Below are 24439 nucleotides of genomic sequence, written 5' to 3' on the forward strand. Positions count from 1 at the left end.
ACGAGAGCCAAAAACTATATTCCCGACTTCTGTGGCCCGATTAATATTTGCACTAAACTATTTATTTTTGGAAAATAAACAAGGAACTTTGAAACACTCGATGGCTGCAGTTTATGTGTTTTCTTTTACAATTAAAGATTGTCTCATGATATTAAAGGAAAATTAATTAATTGACAAAAGTATCTACCGTATACGTAGCTATTTGCTACACTTGTAGCAAAACACTTCATCTGTAGGATTTGAATTATAAAAGCAAAAATAGAACAAATTAGGTGTGAACGTTTTTATTTCAGGCCGGTGCAACAACTGCTGAAAAATGTGCGCTACCGATGTTCCTTTGTTTTGTGAAATTCATATTTATTGTACAGGTCAATGCCGTTATTATTAGTTTTCTTTCTGTTTTTAAAGCTATATGAAGGTTACCCATATTTTTAGATCATATAAAGTAGTACTCGGCTAGGTAGAAATTTTAGATAGACCAAATCTTTTTGGATTGTTTAACTGTTCATAGATATTTTGAGGAGTTACAGTTCGAGATTCTGAAAAACAGCGGTGACTAGCGATGACACAGTTTCAAATATATATATTTTGTACTTTCCCTGATTCATACAGAACAAAGAACTTTGAAGACTATTCAGATTTCCCAACATAATGACGGATGCTTTATACCTACTTCCCAAGAAAATAGCTTGGTTTTGGCTGTGTCATCTCGCATGTGAAAAAGGACATACTGTCCGGAAAGGATGTCTTCTTTCCATTAAAAGGAAACAGAAGCTTGTTTTACAGCCATTTACCAATTACCTCGTCGTCTTCATCCAGACATCATATTCCTGAAAGTGTCATCAAAACTACGGCCCTATCATACGTTTTGCAAACGTAGAGATGACATACAGCATCATGACAGCATCAAGTGTTGTCAGGCAGCCTGTGAGCCAGAAAATGTAGAGTTTGTTCAGAGGCGTCTGAGCACATCACGCACGTGATGACAAATAGCTATCGCAAATATTTTTCAGACATATTTATGATCCGTACCCATTTCATAATCTAGAGCCAAACGATTGTTTTTTAGACATTAGTCTTTTTCGACAGGACATAATATTATGGTTTAGCAAACTCTTGGTAAATACGTTTATTAGAGGGAAGCTGCACCAAAGTTACACTGAATCGCAGATGGGTTACTTTCCTCACAGCTACATCAACAGTTTATGTTCTGTTTCGGCGCACGCGCACCGGTGACGCACCAAATTTTCCGACGGACGACCGCTGACATTTCGCAGAAGTTTTTTCACAACGAAAGTTGAGGTCGATCCTTTGTGCTATTTCAGGAAAATCTGGACAAGAGCCAGTTCCCTCTTCGGTATAGCATTCGACGCAGTTGCACGTATACGGTTCTTTGATCCCTTCGTCCTTGCGTGCGAAATGTATCCTTACTTCGTCGAAATAAGGACCACAATTCTAATACCTGTTGAGTTCTGTAGCTGTTTCTGATTTCAATTTATTAATTTTCTTTGTTTATAGCCTAAATCTAGATGGGAATAATGGCACTCGAGTAAATAATGCATTTTTTATGAGTTCATTTTCATGAGTTATTTCAATGTTAACTTTTTTACTGTTATGATGCCAAACATGAATACACGTGGCATTCTATTTACGCGTAAAAACTTTCAGTCGCGCTCCTAATTCTTAGTTTACCTATAAACAATGTCGCGCGCTATAGACGATTTGAATTATTCCTAATATAATAATATAAAAGGCAACAATTCCTTTCAAAAAGATTTGTCTTAAACCTCAAAGAAAACTTCATTTTGATGAGGTAAACAACTTTGCGGTGTTATTCAAATTGCTGATTATTTCCTTAATTTGGCAAGAGTTAAAGACAAATGTACCTATTTTCTGCTAATTTATTGAATACCTAACTCCAACTCGGAAATGGGATCATTAAATATTTTGTCACTTCTAGTTAATTAACATAGTAGGTACTCTTTCAATGAATTTCGAATGTAGCGAAACCCTCTTGGCAAACAATCCAATAAAGACTGCCAGACAAAACTGTCTACAAGTTGAAACTGTTATTGTTTCGAAATATTGTTCTTTGAACATCTATTTGACTTTTCTTTTTAGGTGGTATTAAATACAAACTAATTGCAAAATATATAATCATAAATCGAATAATCTTAAGTCCCTTGCTCGAACGAGCTACTATTATTGCTTCAACTTCCATTTCTAACTACACTGTGAGATAATTAGATTACATAAATTTCGCCAGAACAGCTTTTAATCGGAAAATAATACATGCTCTTGATATTTGAACGAAATGTATGAAACCGCGAGTCATTCTATACAACGATATGTTGTATGGATGTAACACGCGTGCCCCGTTTTAGAATGATTGATATTTAGAAAACGCTCATCCGGTATATTTACGTACTCACTTTTCGTACTTAATTTTTCTCATTTATCATTTTATCTTTTCATATCGTTAGTTCGTTTTTCTTCTTACTCTTAATAATGGGACGATCCTAACATGTGTCTGACCATTGTGTAAAATACTACCTACGTACCTATCTAGTTAGCATGTATATTGCCTACTGTATTGGCTCAGTTTGCGGTTCTCCAAGAAATAGTCTTCAATTACCTATATTTTATTAATCGTGTCAATCATCAAAATTCAAGCAATTAAGGGCAACACCATAACTAAACGCACTATTAAATAGAAACGACTTGTTTATTTAATACGTAAGGCGTAAAAACTAGCTCGTGTTTTGATCGTCAATGAAGTGCGTAGTTTCGCTATGTTTAATTCGTATTGTACTGTCCAAAATAGAATTAATCTAGCTGTTTCACTAGTTGTCAGTTTTTGTATCAACACGAGAAGCGTTGTCAAGGTCAGTTAAGCGTGAACAGTTGACAGTTTTATGCAAGTGACGAGACTTGTGGCTACTTCCTGATGTTCACCTAATTATTGTGGACTGAGGTAAATTGTTAGTGCAGTACTCTTTGATGTTGGGAAACGTTGTTAGAATAGGTAATGTTATAATTTATGATTGTAAGGAAGTTATTCTATAGATAAGAGTCGAAATTCAGACTCCTCATCTTGTAAAACTGCAAATTGTGATTGGCCATATCTATTTACCTCTTTTCCATTTCCAGTACAAGATTAGAAAAAATAAGCAAGAGAAATGAATACACCTGTAACTATAATGTTTAATTGTTTTAAGGACCTAATATATAAAAAATCAAACTACACATCACAATGAACAATAATTTAATACGATCAAGTGGGTGCGTTGTCGGGGCGTTGCTGCGCGAGTTGCGCTGCTGCACAGCAGTGCAGCATGAGCGCGGTGAGCGCGTACGCACGACCCTCGTTCCCGTCGCCCGCGCTCGCGTCCTCCGCCGACAACTCCTCGCGAACGGCTAGTAACTGATGGAAATAATGTTGGAGATGTATCAACACATTCTTGATCTGTTGGTACTTGATTTACTGTTTGGTATGCAAATAATGCTGTTGCTAAGATCGATTTTATTTGCTGATTTGATTGATACTCGTTCGTCAACTTGACACATTTGGAAAACATTGGGCGGCGATCTTGGACCGAAGCTTCTTTTAATAACAAAGTTTACAAGGAGCACTCGATGCTAGATCATGTTAACATCCATAAGAACCATCAGATGATAGTTCTTATCGAGTCGACGTAAATTTACAGCGAATTAAAATTCTCATCTATCCACCCCTCGAATATCCAAGACCGCGCGAAGTGGAATAGATTGCAGAGCCCTCACCATTTCATGTATCTGTTGCGCGGTGAGCCTGGCGGCCAGCTCAGGCGCGGAGTCCCGCGCGGCCGCGAGCAGCGCGTCCGGCGGCAGCGCGCTGCGCAGCGCCGGCTGCAGCATGGCGCTCACGCCGCCCCTCGCCACCCACGTCGCGCCGCACCCGCCGAACGGGTTGCCCGACTCCAGCGACTGCTTCCTTTACGTCACACGGGCTGCTCGTCAACAAATTGTAGGCTCTTTCTTTCTTTAACCACATTGTATGAGAAGAGTTGGAAATGGAACGACAGGTGAATGGGAGTGACAGAAGTAAACTAAGTGAATTATCCAGGGGTGCTTGCCTTCAGTGCGTGATCCTTTACGTCAGCCGGGCAGCTCGTTGGCCTATAAGTTGTTGGTCTTTCATTTCCTACATCACAATGTGTAACAGGAACATTAGAAAGCGGAAGGATAGTTTAATTTTATTAGTGTTTCATCAGCGCAAAACATTTTGGGATGCGTGTTATTTCATTCTCGTTCTTTCTACAAGTTCTGTCTGTCCCTAACAATGCAATAGCAGCTGTGGCAATGCAACGGATAGCGACATAATATAGGATCAAAAAAGGTATTGATATTTAGGTAATAAGAGCGTGTGGGGGTGCTCTCTAGCTAGCTGGCTGTTGACAGCTTAAGGTTGAATACTGTGGAAGCTTACACAAAACGTTCGGCACAAGAAATTGTACAGAATAAAGGGCTAAAACTGGTACAGGATAAAAGTAAAACAAGAATACGGGTACAACATTAAATAGAAGGATCTAAAACTGCTGAAATACATTTAGTTTTCGATAAATAAAACAATAAACAATCAAGGGTTGAATACACAAACCACAAGAAGAAATCCAAACTACAAATGGAAACATACAGGACCCTATTTTTTTCAAAAGAAGGTTCAAAAGAACCTACACCTCTATCCGTATTGTTTAAAGAAACATTCATTACTAAAAAACAAAAATAATGCATTCGCATCTTTGAATGGCTTCGAAAATTCCAAGATATTTCTTATTAAATTTTTGATCATCCTATTTAGATTTTGGTTAACAATATTTATTATAAATCCATATTTATATCCCGATGATTGATTTACGTAGTAGATCATAGAATTTATAGTTCCCTTTGTGTCTGATTTATATCATACGTACAGCACGTGTAGACTAGGACATAAAGAATGAGCATTCCATATTAGTTCGCAAGACCATACCGATGTAAATGCAAGGTTAATCCATTACTTCTGATCATAGTCTTGTGATTTATCATATAGACTTTTTTACTGATTTGTTGTTTATTCTTTTTAATTAATGTTTGTCCAGCGATCGGGAAAGCGCTCCGATAAATTCTCGAATGACCTTAGCAAAATCAATTGGAAAGGATGGGAATAAAAGGACAAAGAAGTGAGAACATAACAATTACTGTGAAATACCTTGTGTATCTTCAAACGTTGAAGGACAAAATGTTGTGCGAACTAATAAAAACAAAGTATAGTATTATAACGCAACTCTTTAGGAATGTGAAGACATGTACACATTATAACTTGGTATTACCTGTTGTAAAGGTATTTAAAGTAACATATATTACATATGACAACACTCCACAAAGCAGTGACTCCCTTTTTAAGCAACGTCACGACTAAGATTATTGTGAAGGAGACAAATATTCATTTGGCTATAGTACTGGAATATTCAGAAACATTTTTGGAGATGGTAAATCATGGGGGCGGTTTGTTGAGATGCGGTTGACGTACCTGGGTGTGTGGCTGGGCGACGGAGGCAGGGATCTGGAGGAGGCGTTGCTTTTTGGCGCTGAAAGGGAATGAGCGGAGCCGGCGCGTCTTAGTCCAGCCACCAGCGCGCTCATAGCTCCACCACCTAAATACAATCATCCATTTACAAGGTAATACACAATATTTGAGGTGTGGGACAAAATTGGTTAATAATATAAAGAACGTGTGCACGGGAATGGAGAAAAAGACCAAAGAGGACCATGGGTTTAACGTAACGTCTTACTAATATTGTAACAGTGTAATGGTTGACTGGTAGAGAATGCTTTAGGCATTAAGTCCGTGGTATTGTATGAGAAGTGTAAATAAATAAATAATATGTTTGCAATCGTAAAACGGTATCCCTCATCCAAGTGCGCTAATATTATTTTAAGACGCTGCTGTGGGGTGCCTCTTCCGACATTCACAACAATAGGAAAGTTTTTGTTGAAGAAAAAATACTATTTCAGTTTTTTCGTAATTACTCAAGAATTATAAAGAACACTATTTACAAGATTTCCAAAGATCTAATTGGCTTACATAAACCTAATGCAACAAACCTAAATGTAGAAATTATAACAAAATTTAAAATTAATTCTTGGTATTTTGAAAAAGGCATTCTATTTGCCTACATTAGATAGGTACATGCAATCCTTGGTAACAATCTTAACCAGAGCGTTAAAGGACGGGTGAAAAAATTGCTACATTCATAAGGAACTGAACTTTCAACGTTAATGTGTTAAGTAATTAGGAAAATACCCAGTGTCGTGGCACAGGTGGGGTAATATTATAGACTGCGTTAAACTTTGTTGATTTATCGGACGGCGATACTGAAACAATATTTCCTGATGGTTTATCGCGGTCATTGTACATTTGCAACATTTCTTTATTTACTAATTTAGGTTTTTGGGTTTCGTATCCAAAGGACAACAAATTTTTTTTTCTATTATTTTGCGTGCTTTTGGAAGTGGACCATATTAGTTTTAATTGTTTTATAGTTTGTTACCGCTCAGCTTGATATATTAGTTACACAGTATAAGCGTTATGGTCGATTAAACATGACAAGTTATTCTTTTGTCTGTTCGTTTATTTGTTTTTCATAAAAAAAAGATTTGATTTTAAAGCTAACGAGATCGTGTTAGTTCTTCTTTTTTTTAGAGTTTTTATAAAGTTTATTCATATTTAATAAATTCATTTATTTTTTGTCTGCTTCAATAGGCATGATAACTATGAATATATTAGAAAACATGAGACCCAGTGTCTTCCTCAAAACAGAAGAAACAATGGCGTTATCTATAAGAACATTTCGTGAAGGCTCTAAACGTAAAATACTGTTCTTTGACAGAACACTTTAAGAATGATCTGGTAACTAAGCAACCGGCTTACTAACAGTCTACATTTCGCAGTATTATGTACGGTACATTTGTGTGTGACGAAAGTGTAAAGCATAGACATCACAACATTGGACCGGCAGTTAACCAAGGCAGGGCACATAAAACCGTTTCTCTTTTGGGAAGTGACTGAAGTTTTCACACATTGACTTTTTGATTTTTTATCAATACATTTTTAGATCTGGTCGGCAGGTTTTATCCCTGCGCACTGCGATTTGCTAATTTCCACTTTATGATTAAGAAATTCTCGGAATAGTCGTGTTTTTTCTAATAATGTTGATATCCATATCCTTATAATGTTTATATTATCTTGCCTTTTTCCAATAGCCAATGCCTATAGCATAGTTCGGTCCTTTGTGTTATTGGTCCTTATCCCCAATAGGACCAAAATTACCGAAACTATAAGTCCATGCTATATTTATCAATGTGTGAAGCAGGCATAGTCGGTCAGACATCACAGATTAGAAATGGTCTTGTATAATATAATTAACAACCTGTGTATGTCTCAAGGAACAGTGGTTGTAGCCGTCAGCATTCAGATAACTCGTCTGCGTGAGAAACAACAAAAACAACAATATGTTTTAAATACATAAATATAATATACATAACTACATACTTTATTGAATAAAAATACAGAATATAGGCTGAATCAACTTAATTACAAGCGGAATAACAACAGAAAATTTAATAATAATAATTTTAGAAATGTTGTCTAAAACAAAATATAAAACGCCAATTAATACGATGTCAACATGAATGAAGAGATGTTGCCGAAATTTTGTGAGAGTACAAGCAACAAATTAGCTCCACCATTGTTCACAAAATATGAAAAAGGTTAGCTAACAAGCAGTACCTATACCATTACGTCTTAAAGTAAAACATTTGCAATTGTTAAAGCGAGAGACACAAAAAATTGTAGAGCAGCATCTCTTTCCAACAACTGCATAATGTAAGGAGGAGGTGGTATATAAGAGCCAATTGTTATTCATTGTATTAAATTGACCAATGACCCGAAACAGGCTAATTACGGTCTCAATCGTTTGACATCGTTTTGATAATTTAGGTAAAGATAAGATTGAGACGCATGTTATGAATAGGTAATCACAATTTACTTAAAGGCTAATAATAATTTTTGATTAACAAACATTTAAACTATTACAATATAACATTTAAAATATTATATTAACCTTTTTTTTTTTTTCAGAAAATATATACGGTCAAACAAGCCAACTTTGCCAATCAAGGTATCTTTGCCCCAAAAGCAATTTATAAACAAATCCTCTTACATAAGAATCAATTTTAGTTTTATGGCAATATTTATTATTTGGGTGGAAAGTTGATTATAAATATTACCATAAAACTAAAATTGATTCTTATGTAAGAGGATTTCTTTATAAATTGCTTTTGGGGCAAAGATACCTTGATTGGCAAAGTTGGCTTGTTTGAAGGTACCAAAAATTACAAAAAAATACTTTGGATTTAATTTTGCAACGAATTACTTCACACTGATACCATTACTACCAAGCACCAATATTATAAGCTACTATTGTTTTATACATACACTTACCCTCTTCGTGGACGTCTAATGAGTCTTTCCTTTCGGGCTCGTCATCGGAGTCAGGGTCAGCGATGGAGTCAGCTTCAGTCATGATCAACTCCGGTGGTGGACAGCCCAATGTGGCTGACGGATCTAAGAACAGGAGTAAATATGTCTTAATGGGAGACTGATGAGAGAGAGATTGGATTAGAAGCATATGAAAATCATAACAATTTTATTGGAGAATTATCAAGTCTAGATCATCATTGGCCTCATCCCAACTAAGATGGAGTCGGCTACCAGTCTAACCGGTTTCAGCTAAGTACCAGTGTTTTACAAGGAGCGACTGCCTATCTGACCTCCTCAACGCAGTTACCTGGGCAACACGATACCCCTTGGTTAGACTGGTTGTCAGACTTTTTCAAGCTTTTGACTACCTGTAACGACTGTCAAAGATGTAGGAATATCAGCCGGGACCCACAATTTAACGTGCCTTCCGAAACACGGAGGAACTCGTTATGACAAAGATGGTCACCCATCTACGGACCAACCGCGTCAAGCAAAGCTTAACCTGTGATCGATTCACTTATGCGGTTATAGCTTAGCCACGAGCTCCTCTATAAATAATAATCAATTCTAGATCTAATATATAAAATTCTCGTGTCACGGTGTACGAAATTGAAGTTTGAACTCCTCCGAACTTGTCCGAAATCGGACATCTATTTTCATAACCTTATTTTTTTTTATTCTAAACGTTAACGTTTTCAAGCACAGCTAGTTATAATATAATATTTTACAACTTTGACACAACGCCATCTCCTCCACGACCTCCGGTATAGTGATAGACCACTAACCACAAGAGCAGCAGGTCAGTCAACAGATGACAGTGTATGACATCAAATTCTTTTGTAGATACTATAAAATCAAATAATATTTCAAAGACAACACATTTGTTGTAAATTGAATTTGTTTTTCAAATTTAAATGATTTTTGTTTTTATTGACAGTAAGCTAGATTACTTTTTAATAGGAAAGGAGAGCGTAAGAAGATAAGTAAATAAAAAATCATCATGAACGTGATGGGTATCTACAATCACATCCATGACTATTTTTTAGATCGATCGATATAGAAAACAATGCTGACAAGAATTTTATACGGAACAATACCGGCTAGAAACAGCCATTTACTTTTCAATACTGTCACGAACGGGACTAACAATACAGAAATATCTAGACTTTTCTAGATTCAATTCTATGGCTAGCATTGTCAGTTACATTAATGTACGGACAATACTGTCCTTCGATACAAATTGATGCATGGAGCTGACGTTGAATTGATGAGTCCATATTGTAAAATAAACCGGTTAAGTGTGAGTCAGGTATTCGACACTGAGGACTCCGTACATAAACAAGTACGCTACAGAAACAAAAATAACCCAAAAAATGCAACCAACATTTTTTGCCGAACGAAATGTAGCTTAACTTTACTCGAAGTTTGTTCTCAATATTTTTTGTTATACCAGCAAATCTGATGACAGACGGACGGACAGACAGTAAAAGGATTCCATTTTACCCTTTAGGAGCGGAACCCCAAAAACCATTTAAATACAGGATTCACGTTTTATGGTATGATACAGTATTCCATCACACTGACAGCAGGTTAAAGACCTTCTATTGTAGAATCCAAACAGAACAATACAAGTTTCACTTTCTTCGAAACGTATTTCTATCTTTACGACAATCCGAGACCGTTATCCTTATGATTGCATCGTAAATTCAAGTAACTATACTACGTTACATACAGCTCAATAAAGTTACAAGTAAACTGGAACATGCAGTCTTCCGCGTACGCAATGCACGGCAACCTTCTAAATTTTTATAATATTACCGCGTTGGAATACTTCTGCAAGTTGTTGCACTATTTCTTGTGTTATTACAGTAAATTATGCGTAAGTATCTAGTGTTGATTGGCGAAATTATAGTGTAATTAATTACGTAACTAATGTTATTACAAAATTATGTTAAGATAAGTCGTGCGGAAATGGTCTTGTTCTCGTTATTTTTACTGCACGTCTTATGCAGTGCGAAATCTAACTCATTGGAAAGATACTTCTAACACTACATGCACATTGCTCTAATATGTATATTATGTCATAATTGTTATCTACACTATTATTATAAAGCTGAAGTTAATGTTTGTTTGAACGCGCGAATCTCACACATGTTCATAATCACACGAACGAAGTGGCGCACATCAGCTAGTCATTTATATCTCTCCTATTCTTACTTTCATCGCAGTTCCTCATTAGGGATGTCCTAAACATGAAATTATCTTTTTCTTTTGTCTAAAGAGTAGGAAAAAGAAAGTGGTATGTAACTTGTTTTATAACTGATCGATGAGACTTCTATTGGGTTTGGAACAAAGGACCAAGAAAGAAGAACTCAACTAGAAATTGTTAGTCCTTTCATCCAAATACAATTTCAGTTTTGATTTTACTTTGATTTGCAAGTTTCTTTCTGCGTCTCGATTGGAAATCGGGACTGTAACGCAGTCACAAGTCCGTTTATAATAGGTGCTCTCATTTGAATCTTTGTATTGCGTCTTAAACGTGTTTATTTATTTATAGTTTCACGCAACATCACGTGTCATTATCATCAGTAAATATAACTTTTAGGGAACAGGTGAAAGCTAACCTACTGCCAAATTGTAGATTAAAGCACTTTATCGGATAAAGTCTTATTTCTTGTCAATTACAAATATGGTTACAAATACAATATAATTGAAAGAAATCAAATTTGGATAGCCTCAATTTTCGCATTTTTTTTATTTTATTTTATTCATTGAAGTCATTTTGAAGTACATATACGTACATTAGGTATGACGAACCTGCAGAAGCATAATGTGAGATTACGGCAAGTAATGAAGGTATGAAATCTTATCTATAATCTTAATGAAGGAGACCATTTAAGCAAATAGGAGTAGAAGCTGTATACTAATAATAACAGAAAACATTTTCAAGACCAATGTTGCATTATACGTTATGTCAACTTTTATAAATCACCAGTCATAGGTCACTAGATTTACTGGTAACAAATCTATTTTATTCAAACGTATTTCCGAAATAAATAATGCAATTTTTGCAGCTAACATTGGTGCGGATAATATTATTAATATGTAAGTATTAATATCAACAAATGTCAAAATATCCGAAGGTCATCGACCGTATTGGCCATTATTTTGGAGGTGACGTGAACTTTTTGGCGCGATTTCAAACGGAATCACTGAACAAACAAACGCGTGAATTTAATTCCTTTTGCAGTATAATATTGGGTATAAAACATTCCCCTTTTCATGATATGTCAACGTGTTCAGAAATAAATGAATGCCAAAGTGGTTGAAGGAAAGTGGTTTGTTTTTTACGTTTCCCAAAATAATGTTTTCGGGGAAATTCCCGAATGTTTTTATATATAAAACTCGTCCAGCGCCCCGAAGGTGCGATGTAAACATGTTTTGATATAATTACAGCGGTGTTTTTTAAACTAGTAGACATTATGTCTGTTAATTTACAACACTGTTTGCGGAAATTGGGTCACCATATGATGTTTGGAATGGAAAATTTAGGATTTCAAATTATTTCTGATTTCATTTAGAGACGCACCCTAAGAAAAGTCCGTTTTAGTAAATTAAATTGTAACATTCGAAAAAAGTCATAATAATATCAGACATCATTGACACTATATGAGAGAAACATAACGTATAGGATAAATATCATAGTCCTCAGTTCAAAGTTAAACGAAACATAATTAGGAGTAGCATCCGGGAGTCCTTACTCAAAGGCCATAAAATGCCAAGTTTCAGGTAACGTCTGTTCGTGAGCAACAGTTGGCCGCAGTAAACATGACACGCTGGGCTGTACCACGGTCATGGCGAGACGTATGTGTCATCGGGAACTAGGTAATTACTTTATACTAGACTAAGATTTAGCCTCGGATGTCTGGACGATTTAGTGATGTGCACAGTTATAAACGACTAGATATCCCGCGCGAACTACGTACCGCCTAACGTCGTAGTCGCTAGTCGCCTAGTCGTTTATCACAATGCAGACAAATATATATTTTTTGCAACTTTTCCATATTTTATCACCGTTTAAAAGACAAAAAAAAACTTCGTATCACACTAAAAGCACGGTTAAAAAAGAAGATAAAAAAGAAGTTTGTAAGGCCTCTTTAATGATGAGAGTATTGATTCGACTGTTACGGCAAAAAGTTTTCCTTTTAAGAGATGCACGCTTTTGTCAGAGTATGGTAGATCGTTTCAATTTTCTTGGAACTATAATTTAGGTATTGTACGCAGTAAATGGTTAGTCATATCAAGGATAGGGAAAAGCCTATTTGTTGTCTTGCATCCGAGCGTATATCTGCCCGATATCGCGGTATAAATTAACCAATAACCTTTTTTGCAGTGTAAGCTTGCTTCCAGCCAAAAATTGACCAAATTGGTGAAGTATTTTTGGGGAAAAAGATCGGTAGTTTTAATATGAGTGGGAATTTAAGATAAATGTTTAATACAGTTTAATAAAAACATGACACTTAAAGCACTCGTATCTTGAAGTGTTTACGAGTACGTTGTGTGATGCGTCACGTCATTGCACCACTCACTAACAGGAAAACAATGAGACGCACTCATTGTACGTCAAAAGAAAAAGGAGTGTCGTCAGCGTCGGATATGAGTTCCGTACTAAAAATCCCTTCAAGATTGAATAGTGAGGTGTTAGATTTTTGAAAAAGATAGTTGCGGATCCCTTTCATATATTTTTATAGTACATTTCGCACCTTTGCTTACTACAGAAACACAAAAAATTTTGTTTACTCCATATTAGGATTTTTGCGCAGGCTTTTATTATTAAGTTCTGATATTTTTTGCCTGGCATGCTTTACCGTAGTAAGTATTTCCGCCGCCAAAACAACAACAATTAAAATTGAAATCGAGGCTAAGAAACAGTGGTTAAGTCATAAAGGCCATATAGCTGACTTGTACGAAATCCTTAGTTTCGCGAGTATGACTCATAATTGACCGGTTTTTTAAGACTAGTCACGAGCCCTCAGAGCCTTCTCAGAATGCTGGAATAATTATTAAGAAGCAGTGTTTATTTGTACAGATTTAAATATATGTCTACGGTCTACTTATGACCATTAACGAGCCCTATTATACAACCTTCACAGAAGGAACATCACTCTCATTTAAAAAACAGTATTTATTTGCTTAATTTATAATATATATGTACTGTTCATATAAACGGCTCTAGTAGGACAGCAAGGCTTGCCACATCGGACCGGTTGCATTAATCTGCCCGCATATTAATGATATCGGTAAATCAGCGAATCGTATGTTGAAAATAGGTTTATTTAAATATTAACCTACATGCTGTCTGGTATTATCTAATAGTAGAAAACTCAGGGTCGAGGTCTCTTTCTTAATATTTTTTAAGATAAACATTGAATTGATCTGGTATAATATTAAATTCCATTCTTCGGGGCACGTTTCCCGACTTTGACATAAGATATATTTTTTGTGGCTTTATAAATTACATACATATTATTTTCAGACTGTTTTATAGTGTATAGCATAGTTTTGTTTTAATGTAGTTATTACAAGTAGTTTATTAGTAAGCTTTCCAGTATGCAAAATACCTAAAAAATAAACGGATCACGACGACAATTTCTTAATAATATACACATGTATACTACTACCCTCTACACTTACTAATCTCGTCACAAAATTACCAAAATAGTATGTTACTCCAGGAATGAACTAATCTAGGAAAACAAAATCCAATAATATCAAAATACAATATCCATGTATCTCACCTCGGTCCTGCTTGGTGATACACGGCGAGGACTCCTGACACTTGGTGACGCACTTCTTGTGGCAGGAGAGGCCGCAGTTGCGGCACTGCATCGCGTCTTTCAGCCAGATCTGTACCAATAAGTTATGTACTGTTTATATTCTCACAGGTCAAAGCACTGGAGAAAAATAACTTTGGCAGTAAATGTCTTGGAATGCGTCCGTAAATATAAGGTGCATTTAAAAGTACGGGAATTTTTCACAGTTTATTTTTAGTATACTAAATAAATTTATGCATTTTTTTTGGAATTGTTGAAAAGGAAACCAGTGCAAACCAGTCATTTGCGCTTCTGCGAGATTCTTTAAGTATTGATTAAATGTTAGGAATAGTAAGCTTTTTAGTCAACACTTGTTGAATGAAAGCCTAACGAATCCTAATTTTCTTCTCAATATAATAGCTACATTAATGCTAATAACCTAAGTCTCATTTAACAACCCCGATCATTTTCATCCAGTGATTACCACATCAAACGTAAACCTTTTGTGGAAGCGAGACAACGCTCTACTACGTGTATTATAACCGTCCTACTCCAACAAGTCAACAAGTCTCACATAGTCTCAAGTAAGTCTTAAAAATCGGCTCTAGATCACTCTTAGAGGCCAATCAATAAAACTCTACACCAATTGAGCATATACTCACCTTCTTATTACAGAAATCGCATTGCGTCGACCTATGGAAGTGCGTCCTCACGAAGTCGTGTGAGGTTCTCGCGGGTTTGGGCGGGCGCGGTAGCACGGGGTCGCGGCTCGTACGAGGTGAGGTGCGCGTCGTCCCGAGCCCCTCCCACTCCCACCAGACCAACGCGTCGCCGAAACACAGGCAGGGTTCGAAGCCGGCGTGAGATGATAGCTTGTGGCTTTTGCTGGAAATTTTATATCTGGTTAGGAAAAGCCAAAAAAATATTCGATTTATGTATAGTGGTGTTGTTTAGGATTCGCTGCGGAGTGGAGGTTTTTGAAAGGAATAGGGAGAAGGGAGGGAAGGGAGAGAGGGACTAAGTATGACCGCTTCTCACTAAAAGTTCAGTGGGATAAAAAAAGATGTAATTCATTTTGTAACAAACCGTAATATGCAACGTCACAAACACATACCTATAAGCAATGCACTTACCGCTCTTAGGGTTTTAGCTCCTAATAATAAACAAATGATTATTTTTGTTTTTTATTACGCTGCGTCTACAAAGCGGCCAGTTAATAATAGGATATATACTTAAATATTAAATGGTTATCACGAATACATACACGAAGAAGAACAACACATAGAAGAAATTTGGAAAATAATGCTTACTTGTCGTTTTGTGGTAGACATGCAAGGAAAGATTTTATGTTTAGTCGAGGAAGATGATGAAAATATTTCATCAACGGATGGACAGAAATGTTGTATGGATACCAAAATACTCAGTTAAAGACGAAATTGATCTGATCAAATATCCATGTCATGTTAATGGAGTCACGTACCTTTGATATGTACGTATACATACATACTCAGTAATCTCACCTGAACTTTATATCGACATCTGGCGGTAGAAACTGGTACCGCTTCATATGATGCGGAACAGTTGAATCCTGACACTCTGCTAACAAAGCAGTCAGGGGTATATTCAGGTATCCCAACAGAATCTCCTCCTTTTCCCCAGACACCGTCGCCCACACATTAATGTTCAAGTATTTGTGATTTTCGTTCAGCTTGAATTCTGTCTGTTCATCAAATGGTATGATAGGCTTTAAAGAAGTGTTTTTAGTCCAAAACATTTGGCAAATCTCCACATGTTCGCACTGTCTTGGGCCTCCGACTTCAAAGATCTGTTCTTCTTCTTCAGACGGCTCTTTTTCTGGTATTCTGCATTCTGAGGAGTCTGTTCTTATGATGGGTATGTCTGGGTGTTTGACGGTCTTGTTGATGACGCTGGCTTGCCGGAGAGGTGTGCTCGCGCCGGACGCTGGCGGGGTACTGCCGGCTGAACTATCGGAAGACTTATTTTCTACGGAACACCGGCGCTTCCGAAGACCGAGGTTGGTCGAGGGAGATTGCTCCGGTTTCGGTTGCCGTGACGGCTCTATTTTTTGTTTGGCTTGTGCATCAGTCTCATTTTGTGGTTCTACTGTTTTCGCTGGACTGGACTCTGAATCCTGATACATAGGAGTACATAATTAATGAAAGCGTCAAAACTCTTTTGGGATTATACTGAATTGATACTTAATACAAGTGACCTGTAAATTGCTCTTAGACGCGGCAGCTCTCATGCCCTGGAGTCGAACCCCCTCCATGACTTCGGACACCCTTCTGAAGGAGAAGTTGGGTTTGATCCGCTTGGGTTCAGCAGCCTCGTCTCTGCGAGCGCACGCGCCGCTTCCCCCACGCTTCACACGTACTGTTACTGCTCGACGCTCGACTAGACGCAGGAGCTTACCCACCTATAGAATAACAAATATAAGTCGGTATTTGATATAACTTGAGATCCATTCTTGGTCATTATCAAACCTCTTTGATTTCGTCACAGGCATTAAAATGAGTAGAGAAAAAAAAACACTTCTAGACAATGTCTTCAAAACATAATGGAATTCGAATACTAAAAGACTTTAGGAGAACCTTATTTACTGTGAGGATAGATTTTTAAGTTTGTAAATACCTGAGCAACGTTATTAACCGGCTTGTTGTCGATAGCAAGTACGATATCGTCGCGGCGCAGGTCGGCGCGGTAGGCAGGCGACATCGGAACAACTGTGTCGACTAACACGGCTCCCACGCCCTGGCAACACACCAGGCCGAGCGGCCCGCTGACCGCTGGCAACACCACGTCTAGGACCAGGACTCCGCGGCGAAGGGATACCTTGGATAATAAATGAGAAAAGTTTATATTTGAGAATTAATAATTGGAGAATTTCACAGATGCTCCTCAAGGGAACAAGTCTTTCCGACAATCGATTTGGGCCTCGCACACGGTAAAGCATGTTGTTATGGAATCAAAGTGTTTTTTTTTATGACATGAGGCGGTATAATATGACCAGGCTCTAAATAAAAACATTATGTTACGAGTACAAAATTACATGAGATAGTAAATTTTAGATAGGGAAAATAAAAACGGCTACAGCGACGAATATTTGGCACTTATTTAGAAGTATGAACGGGAGCCACAATAAAGCGGCAACTTAAGGAAATGAGTTTTAAATTTTATTTCCTATCAGCAGTTTGTTGTTCCTTTGGCCGTGAATTATAATTTCCTAGTCCATTTACTTTGAACATAAAACCAAAAGTCCTAATGTGATTATGACGTCACTTTCCCGGCATCCAATTAACAAATATAATCAGTTTGTGTAATTTATGTAAATAGTAATGAATAAATGTAGTCTGTATTTTCGAGCTGTTAACTGCATTTGCACTCAAATAATCCCAAAATTAAGCATTTTCGGACGTCAAGAAAATAGCACCCCTTAAAGCCCACCTTTTATTGTTTGTTAAGTGTTCTAGTTGTGGAAAAAAATGGCGACACGAAATCCACAACACAGGATGCTTAGGAAACCACATTATCCTAATAAAACCAATTATAAGCTTGTCAATTTTTTTTTTTGTAGTTTAAGTGCAACCCTCAGTAAGGAATTTAATCCTTGTGTCGCGAGGGTTTTCCCAAACACACAAATCACGTGCACGAAGACATGTTGTGTACACAGTGTACCCCTAAAGCCTTTCATTTGTACTACTGCCTAATACTTACCCATCCATGTGAGTCTACAGCTAAGGCAGCGCGCACACTAGCGGGACCCCCCGACCACTGCAGTCGCGTCACCTCCATCAGGCGCACCGTCAGCCGGCCGTGAGGGGTCGGCCCATCGTCACCCTCCGTACTCCCGGGGTCCGACTTCGGGAAGAACGGCTTGTATCTGGAGGGAGAGAGAGAGAACGAGATTATTTAAATAAGGTCGATATGTGTACTACTAAGCAACACCCTTACAACTGTAATATGGATGATCACATACATGCTACTGTCAGTATGATTCAAGAAGCAAGTAACTGGATTGGGAAAATTTTCGTTTTTCCGTTTTCATTAAAATTCAAAAAAAGAAAAACTAAGTTAATTGTTTTAATTTAATAAAAATTATGTTCTTGTTTTACTAAACTACTGCGAGATATATCACGAAGAACTAAAAGTTGCATTATTAGAAAAAACTTACAGTTTAGTGTTGTTATACAAATGTAGGCGTTAATTTAAGAGTTTTCCAGTTGAAAATCTTCAATAACAAACTTACCGTATTTTATAATTAGGCAGAGAATGCCTTTGGGCAACCGCCCTTCTGATATGTGCTGCGACCAACGAAGCCAATCTAGGCTTGATCTGTCTACCCTGGAACCTTCCTCGCACGCGGAGCTCTAGCTTCGGTGGTGACTCGAATGCTAGCGCCCAGTGTGTGTATGGGGTGCGGCGAAACATTACTCTAACGTTCCCACTTAGGCTCTCCACTGGAAAGGGGAAAAAGGTGTTATTCTAATGAGACATAAGGAAAATTGCGGCAAGATTTACATCCTGCAATGTCTCTATATAAAAGGTTCCGGGGGAAAATACGTTTGGGGCGCATACTTACTCCATTTTACATCTATATTAAGAGCAAAATAATAAATGAGATTGTCCAAAGTAAGAAAACTAAGTTCTGGCTTAAAATTGTAAAGATGAAGCTCGAAAGGGTTTTCAATGTCGTTTGATTTATGTTCATTATCTGTATGACTAAAGACTTAAATGAACTAGGTAACTTTAAAAGTTGCGAAAGATTATTACAGTTAATGAATCATTAATATTGCTCTACATTATATGCCTTCTATATATAAAATGTATAATTAAAAAATAGTTTTGGTTTGCTTATACTATTAAAACTGTAGTATTGCTAGTATCGTGTAATGTTGGTGCATAAACGAATGCAATGCATTGCCATATTCCGACAAGAAAACGCTGACATAGCACGGTAATTCAGGTTTAGTCAAAAGCATGTCTAAAGGATTCCCAGCAAAAAACTGATCTCATCCCACCAAAACCACTTCTTTTTACATAAATCTATCCCTTATCTTTATGAAATTATCTAATTAAAGTTGCCTATATGTATACAAAGTTTAACTTAAAACTGTCGTTCATGCAAAAAAATCTCACGCCCATACCTGTAATAGATATATTGGCGATCTTCCCCAGTAGCATGACTGCGTCGACATCGATCTTGAAGTTGCCATCATAAGCCAGGTCGAAGCGAAGGTCTAACGCCCGCAGGCGCGCCCCGTCCTCTTCCAGTTCACCGGACACTAGCCGAAGGTTCGTGATGCTCGGGAACTCGGATCCAACTTCAAGGGAACGAAGCTGAGAAAGAATGAGACATTTGAGGTTTTTGTGGGAACAGTAGTTACAGCTATGTAGCTTCCTATGTAATTCTCAAGGAGAATTTAGAGAATGAAGAATGTTTGCAAATACCCATTTTTGAATGTCACTTGGTTAAGTTTCGTTCTTCTAACAGGTATGTCTATACTATTAATCAGAAGCAGAAATTAACAGATAAACACATACAGAAAGATTTGAAACGGAATTTCGAGTAGGTTTTTTTAATATGGTGACAAAATTTCCAAATTTGTATGTCACGCAAAATATCCGTCCTAAAAATGTATTAAACTCATACCTATATTACCATCACACAAAAATACTCTTGCAAAACGAAGGATCAGGTTTTCCCCATAAGTGTCTATACTTACGATACCGGCCAAAAAAATCTCAATACCTTTCAAAAAGCCACTGGCAAAACTGTATCGACCAAATACATTACTCATATAAGGGGAGATGATATAACGCAAAAAAGGCCCTAGAAAAGGAGGCCACATATATTGCTTTTACTACAAGTTTTTCATATTTTTATAAGAGAAATAATTCGTTCGTGAATATAACACAAGTTTTTACAACAGTATTTTCTTTAGGGTCGTTAGCCTCCGGCCATAGATATAATAGAATCTGATAAAGATTGCAAATGGAACGTGAAAGTTTTTTGTACCTGAATTTCACCAACTTTTGCCCGCGGCGTATACAACTAATTAGGCTAGTATGCCTGTTTTCGAAAATCTATTTCGTAGGTACAACATCATATTATATTATCCAGTATTATAACTTCGTTTATTCTCGTTACTTAATTTATTTTCAAAATGATTTAACATTTAAAACACTGTTGCTATCCAAAAGTATTAAAATTTCTCTTTTTCCGATTTAGAACAGTAAATTAGGTCAAGATTCGTAGTTAAGTCGCTTCAGAGTATGTGATAACGATACGATCAATACAATATAATTCGTCACTTGTTTTTAAAATTCGTTCCAAAGCGACTGGAGTGTATTCACATCGGACACGATTCGTTAACGTCGATAGAATCGAAATTCTGTGATCAGTGGACCGAAAAGTTCTTTGGTAAACTGAAATAAATCATACACATCGGACGGAGCTGTGTATAGAGAAAATATTTATTTAATAGGGCTGGTATTCATAGTGTTTATGTTACCGCAAACAAAATAAATATTTGATGGACAAACGCTGTTGCGAAATCTAAACAAGTGATTTGAAATCAGAAGTGTTACTATGCCTAAACAGTGATGGACGCAAGCTGGTCAAAAAATTCCATTCACTGAATATAGGTGGTAATAAAATCAGCTGTAATATGCGCAATATAACTCACATAGCGTGCAATATGCGTAATACATTGACCACTACAACATTCACCGCATTTGAATTAGTAATGGAAATAGCGTAATGTACACCAACTTTATAGAAGGTACGATTATAACGTAACTCGTGTGATTTATTAGGAAACGTAGGAACCTCTAGGTGAACGACACAACTTCTTTTAATTGAATTATGTTCCGTCAATCATTTTGATTTAGTAATTTTCGCAATTCTACTTTCTTATCGCTTGTATAATGAAATAGTACTAAAGTTTTTATTAGTGTTACAATAACCGTTAATTTTTCCAGTTAATTGTCATAAACTGATTACTACGGCAGATACTCAAACATATCTTTCACTATTTCATGGTATCGTCAATCTATTTCGAATTCACCTTATACCTTATGCCCACTATTCAATCGTTGTCTCCTATATCACCTCGCTCGTCCATCAAATCACTGAGAATGTTTTGAAGTGTCTTACCGTTAAAGATTCAAATATTTTCCCCGAGGATGTCTTAGCGAGTAACTCTGCTAGCTCCGTTGCTAGGCGACGGCGCAACCAGCGGGTGTCAGCCGTACTCTGTTGGAAGATGAACTGCAGCATGGTGTTGAGAGCCCCCTCCGGAGAGTTGCCGACGCCGCGGGTGAGCTCGTTTAGAATATCCTGTTGAAGGGAAATTGGCTTAATATATTTAATGGGTTTGTGTTTTTAGGGCATGGGATAAACTCACGAAGATTCTATACAACGGCGAAAAAAGTTTTATTGTATCTCTTGTTATCTGGGACTATAGTTAAATAAAAAATAGTTAGTAAAGTTTAAAATCTGAGTAAGCTAGAGTACCACCTAACTTTGTGTTCATATTGATCAAAAACAAAGTTATAATTATTGTACAAAAACCACGTTCAAAATACCCAACTTTAGTATTGCTCTATTTTAAATGATTGCCATTTTAATCAACGCTTTGAGGCTTGGTCGCTTCCAACTTACTTAGTAATACAATATCACCTTCAAACTCATTTCTAGACAAAAGAAAACTTAAAAAGAACAGTTTAATTCAATTCGCATTGCTGAGGCATCTCGGCCCAATTAATTTCCTCTCCAGTCGCACACACAATGATTCTCATCCCGGGGGCGTGACCATGTTATGTAGACAGTAACATTGATTATGCAAGAGCGGACACAGACCGCATGCATGCAATTTACATGTGACCCGTTTTGATTGTGAATGACGGACAAAGGTAATATAGATAACAGAAGGGTTAGAGGGCATGAATTTTCAGTTCAATTGCACTTTGCACTTGAACTTTCGAATCAATAGCACCGCTTCGCATTCGTCTTAATTTTGTATTAAGAGAGATCTACTATTCCTAGTCCTACTATAAGTTTCGTTATTTTATTAAGGAGAGACTTTTGAGAAGTATCATAATTATTATAATTTAAAGACTTCACTGACAATAATGGTATAAACAAAGGCAGGTCTATACCCAGCTGTATGATGAGGAAAATGATGACGCCGGGTAACTCACCTTTGCATCCCATTCTGTCCTTATCCTCGTCTCATTCAGACCCAGCCCTAAACTTCGATTACAATTAACAAATATGACATATTTTTCTTATCCAATTTCAACTGTATAAAAATCATACTTGCAGCAATCCATCCCTTTATGCCACATGGATGTAGTTACAAAACAAATCATCACACTAGTCCAGAGAGCCAATCAATTCTCGACGCGACAAATCTACAGCTGCTTGTACGTATTGATAATTGTACAGCATGTACAGACACATACAGGTGCTGTACAGGTGCTCTGAATATGGCCACGTTCGATCAATTAACTGCACTTCCGCCGTTTCATGAGGGATACTGCTCTATTTACATGGACTAGTTTCGTTATTGATTTCACCTGCCAGTACCTATTGGACACGGTTTCAATAAAATGCAGCGACATCTAAACTGGGTGAACGAAAATACTTAACTTGTTCGTTAAAAACACCTTTTGTATTTGCAGGTACTCTTTCCGCAGACTGAATGTTCAAAAGATAGGGACGAGTGTCAAAACAAAGGCCCTTTGCTTATCGGGCTGTCATAATTATGGACATGCTATCAACTGTGTTATATAAAGTCTCTGAAGTCCAAATACAAATAATAAAAGTCGCTGAGCTCGGCTCTTCTGCCGTACTTCAGATAAAGAAACTCGAGGTCTTATCCCCGATTGTCTGTTAAGTTTGTACAAGTATTTAAGTATTTTATCCCCCTAAGCCATAGTCGACAGGCACTTTATTGCGAAGAAACCGGCATTATATTTTACAGATGTCGTTATTTCCTGGAACATATCAGTTCTATTTACACTCTGGCAGACGATATATTGATTTTCTTGCCACGGACTATTCCCTAGATGGTTTAAAAATAATAACGAGGTAGACGATGTTGTTCTGAGAGCGAATTTGGAATTGCAGTTCTCTATTCAAAGACTGTATATTGGGGTCTACTTTAAATTTGGAAGTTCAGCTTGGTTGATTTGTTTATTGTATTTTATTTTTTAAGTATGCCGTTATGCGGATAACTAAGATAGATCGCAACAGAGTAAATATTGACAACATGTATGATGAAGTCGTTTGCGACTTTCACGTCAATTTATCAATAAAACTGGTGAATAGTTAGAATATATTCTAATCCCAAAATCAAAAAGGCTTTAATAATTTATTTCACCTGTAAACTGTAAGCATTATGAATAAATCCAAGCGAATACAAAAGGAAAATTAAATGGCGCTCTATCTTGATTACAAAATCGCGTTTAAAATTCTCTTTAACGGAGACAACTAGGAGAAAGAAAATAGCTTTCACCCGAGAACACAATCCACGTGCTCTTAGAACTTAATGCTCCATAATCGTACTTCATATAATAGATTTGAACCTTATTCATAAAGTTCTCTATACGAGTCCAACAACTAAAACACTCTAAGCTCAAGAACTGTCTAGTTTTATTCAATAGACGCGCATGTTTAATAGAAATCGATCCGCTCGTTAAAAGAACTGTTTTACCGACCAATATTCTTCAGTTGATTTCTTTCGCGATAAAAAAATATAGCTCTTGGCATTTTTACGAGGATTGTATTAGATCTATTAATCCAAGTTGCTGTTGGAAAGTATTGTTTTAACTTCAGTATAGCGCCTAGGATCATAATCGATGGTTTTCGTTACTCCTTCCTAGCTACCTAGCTATTCTCAGTACCAATATTAGTCGAAAAAGGTGGCTGGGGTTAACTAACTTTAAGCTTTAGTATTAGAATCGTTTGTGTGGAATTAAATTCGAACGTAAACATTTAGATTAATTTCCCAGAGGAAAAACCGTGGGAACGTCTCCA

The 24439-nt window shown here is 36.9% G+C and overlaps 1 protein-coding gene across 6 annotated transcripts in view; it reads right to left on the bottom strand.

Annotated features, from left to right (window-relative positions):
* Positions 1–3248: 3248 nt before the first annotated feature.
* Positions 3249–24439, bottom strand: part of LOC113494494 (PDZ domain-containing protein 8) — a 33815-nt gene continuing 12624 nt past the window's right edge. The window contains exons 3-15 of one of the 6 annotated variants that reach the window (XM_026872862.1): positions 21554–21736; positions 19542–19734; positions 18644–18854; positions 18112–18277; positions 17029–17229; positions 16610–16813; positions 15897–16528; positions 15039–15261; positions 14362–14470; positions 8525–8647; positions 5552–5675; positions 3784–3973; positions 3249–3424 (exon numbers count right to left, since the gene is read on the bottom strand). In XM_026872862.1, the coding sequence (XP_026728663.1) occupies positions 3275–3424; positions 3784–3973; positions 5552–5675; positions 8525–8647; positions 14362–14470; positions 15039–15261; positions 15897–16528; positions 16610–16813; positions 17029–17229; positions 18112–18277; positions 18644–18854; positions 19542–19734; positions 21554–21736 (2709 nt within the window). In that variant the 3' untranslated portion in view covers positions 3249–3274. Of the gene's footprint in view, positions 3425–3783; positions 5273–5551; positions 5676–6733; positions 7506–8524; positions 8648–14361; positions 14471–15038; positions 15262–15896; positions 16529–16609; positions 16814–17028; positions 17230–18111; positions 18278–18643; positions 18855–19541; positions 19735–21553; positions 21737–24439 lie in introns of those variants that run through there. The other 5 variants (XM_026872864.1, XM_026872866.1, XM_026872865.1 and 2 more) reach the window with 5 other exon arrangements.

Source organism: Trichoplusia ni, chromosome 5 (genome assembly GCF_003590095.1).
Source record: "Trichoplusia ni isolate ovarian cell line Hi5 chromosome 5, tn1, whole genome shotgun sequence".
In the NCBI taxonomy this organism is placed as follows: domain Eukaryota; kingdom Metazoa; phylum Arthropoda; class Insecta; order Lepidoptera; family Noctuidae; genus Trichoplusia; species Trichoplusia ni.